General features: G+C 44.1%; 1 protein-coding gene across 1 annotated transcript; it reads left to right on the top strand.

The window, feature by feature from the left end:
• The first annotated feature begins 1,975 nt into the window (after positions 1-1,975).
• LOC123752502 (probable serine/threonine-protein kinase DDB_G0267514) lies at positions 1,976-2,701 on the top strand. The gene has a single exon (XM_045734551.2). The coding sequence runs from the start codon at positions 1,976-1,978 to the stop codon at positions 2,699-2,701; it is 726 nt and encodes a 241-aa protein (XP_045590507.2).
• Positions 2,702-2,962: the final 261 nt, after the last annotated feature.

The raw sequence follows: 2,962 nt of genomic DNA, 5'->3' as shown, positions 1-2,962 counted from the left end.
CAGACCACCACCACAGACTACTAACCAGACCACCACCACAGACTACTAACCAGACCACCACCACCACAGACTACTAACCAGACCACCACCACAGACTACTAACCAGACCACCACCACAGACTACTAACCAGACCACCACCACCACAGACTACTAACCAGACTACCAATACCAGCTGCAGCTATTGGCCCATACGAGACAGCTGCTATCGGCCCATACGAGACAGCTGCTATCGGCCCATACGAGGCAGCTGCTATTGGCCCATACGAGGCAGCTGCTATTGGCCCATACGAGACAGCTGCTATTGGCCCATACGTGACAGCTGCTATTGGCCCATACGAGACAGCTGCTATCGGCCCATACGAGGCAGCTGCTATTGGCCCATACGAGGCAGCTGCTATTGGCTCATACGAGGCAGCTGCTATTGGCCCATACGATAGTAGCTGCTATTGGCTCATACGAGGCAGCTGCTATTGGCCCGTACGATAGCAGCTGCTATTAGCTCATACCAGGCAACTGCTATTGGCCCATACGAGACAGCTGCTATCGGCCCATACGAGACAGCTGCTATCGGCCCATACGAGGCAGCTGCTATTGGCCCATACGAGGCAGCTGCTATTGGCTCATACGAGGCAGCTGCTATTGGCCCATACGATAGCAGCTGCTATTGGCTCATACCAGGCAGCTGCTATTGGCTCATACGAGGCAGCTGCTATTGGCCCATACGAGGCAGCTGCTATTGGCTCATACGAGGCAGCTGCTATTGGCCGATACGATAGCAGCTGCTATTGGCTCATACGAGGCAGCTGCTATTGCTATTTGTTTGGTCTGAGTTAAAATATTTGTTTAATTACATCCTGGTAACTGCTAAACTAGTCAACCTGTCCTCGTCTCCACCCTCACAGACTTGTTCGGCTCAAGGCATATTGTTAAGTTCCTCTTCAGTAAATACAGAGATAAAGTATTTATTAAAAATACTACTCATCTCTTCGTCATTATCCGTTATCTGACCTGTCTCAGTTTTTAATGGACCTATCCTTTCCCTAATCTTTGATATAACTGAAAAACCCCTTTAGGATTTGTCTTTGATTGCCCTGCTATGCGAACTTCATAGTTTCTTTTTGCCCTCCTTATTATCTCTCTTTTTTTCATATTTCTAACCTTTGTATGAATTTCTGTTCTAAACTGACTTCCTCATTCTTAGTCCTTTTGTACCACGCTCTTTCTACCTATAAAATTCTTCAGATCCTTTGTTATCCATTGCGGGTCATTAGTATTCGATCTATTCAGTTGTGTATTGTATACTACGTTCCTGTGAAATCTAGTGAGTAGTAAAGATGAAGATAGTGAGTAGTGAAGATGAAGTTCTTATATAGTTGAGGCAGTTGCCACATGAAAGACTGATTAAAAAGATAGAGGCCCATGGTATTGGAGTTGCTATATTAAAAATTGGGGTGCTATAGAAAGCGAAGAATTAGGGGTGACATGATAGAGGTGTACAAGTGGATGAATGGGCATAACAAAGGGGGATATTAATAGGGTATTAAAAGTAACAACACGAAACAACAAGACAACACGAAACAGTGGATATATATATTGGATGAGTTTACATTTAAGAAAGACCTGGCTAAATACTGGTTCGGTAACAGGGTTGTTGATTTGTGGAACCAATTATCGCTTAACGTGTTGGAGGTGAGGTGTAAGATTTTCTTCCTCAAAGATTTCCTTGTCACCTCTCACCTTCACCTCACCTCTCTTTAGACTATATATAGAAAGAAGTCTCCTTCTTTCATCACAATCGACTTGAGAACGGTACAGGACAGACCAAACCTTTGTCGTACCTTCATTGTCTACTGTGTGGTTTGGTCAACTCTGGTCCATCTTGACTAATATCATCTAGGATATTAATATCAGGTTAACGGGACTAGTCAGTGGCTTACAAGAAGTTAACGGGTCAGAGGCTTACCAAGAGTCAAGATGAAACTTCTCGGTTCAGGGACGTATGGGACGGTGTCCCTCATGGACTGGGACGGTCAGCCAGCAGCGCTGAAAGTAGCAAAATCTTCAGAGTTTTCCGAGATGTTTGAAAGAGAAGGTAACGTGCTCTCGTTACTGAATGGTGCAGGAGGCGCCCCTTTGTTGTTGCATAGGTCAGTGAATCCACCATCACTTGTGGCCACCTATAAAGGCAACCAGACCCTACTTGATGTCTTGAGAAATCCACAGTATGACCTACTTGACGTAGGACTTCAGGTTGGTATAAAGCTAAATGAGATCCATGAAGCCGGCTTAGTACACAATGATATAAAGTGTGATAACATCATGATCCAAGGTCCGCCTCACAAACCAAACATTAGCATAATAGATTTTGGTTTTGCGTCCAAAAACAAGGTCAAAATTTTCCTTGAGGGACACCCTTGTATTCATACAACATATGCCCCCGAAGTCCTTCAGAAAAAGGAAAGTACTTTTGCCTCAGACGTATATTCTTATGGGAAATTAATGTTGGAGATAACGAAGCTGTTACCCAAGCAACACCCGTCCCTCGATAAGTTGCTTCGCGAAGCAACACACAAGACCCCAAGGAGGCGCCCAACCCTTCCTATTTTCCTGCGACGCTTAACGGAATCCATTGACAAAATTTCTACGAAACTGGAAAGTCCCCCCAAAAGCAGGTTACCAGTGCGACATCTGAGAGTGTAAACATCCAACACGGCGAGAAAATGCGACAACGCCGGACAAAACGCGGAGCCCAAGAGGAATTGGCGCACTTTTTAAGTATTATATTCTTGGAATTTATTGCATTTCTTAATAAAGTATATCAGTTTTATTTGTTTTTACTATACTACTACGTTTAATAATGTGTGTGTGTGTTATGGATGGGAGGGGGTGTAATATATGTGTAATAGGCAATACATAATAAGAACATAAGAATAAAAGAAACTGCAGAAGGCCAATTGGCCC

This window comes from Procambarus clarkii, chromosome 4, assembly GCF_040958095.1.
Source record: "Procambarus clarkii isolate CNS0578487 chromosome 4, FALCON_Pclarkii_2.0, whole genome shotgun sequence".
Taxonomy (NCBI): Eukaryota; Metazoa; Arthropoda; class Malacostraca; order Decapoda; family Cambaridae; genus Procambarus; species Procambarus clarkii.
The sequence above is the reverse complement of the archived record's forward strand: the minus strand, read 5'-3'. Positions and strand labels throughout refer to the sequence as shown.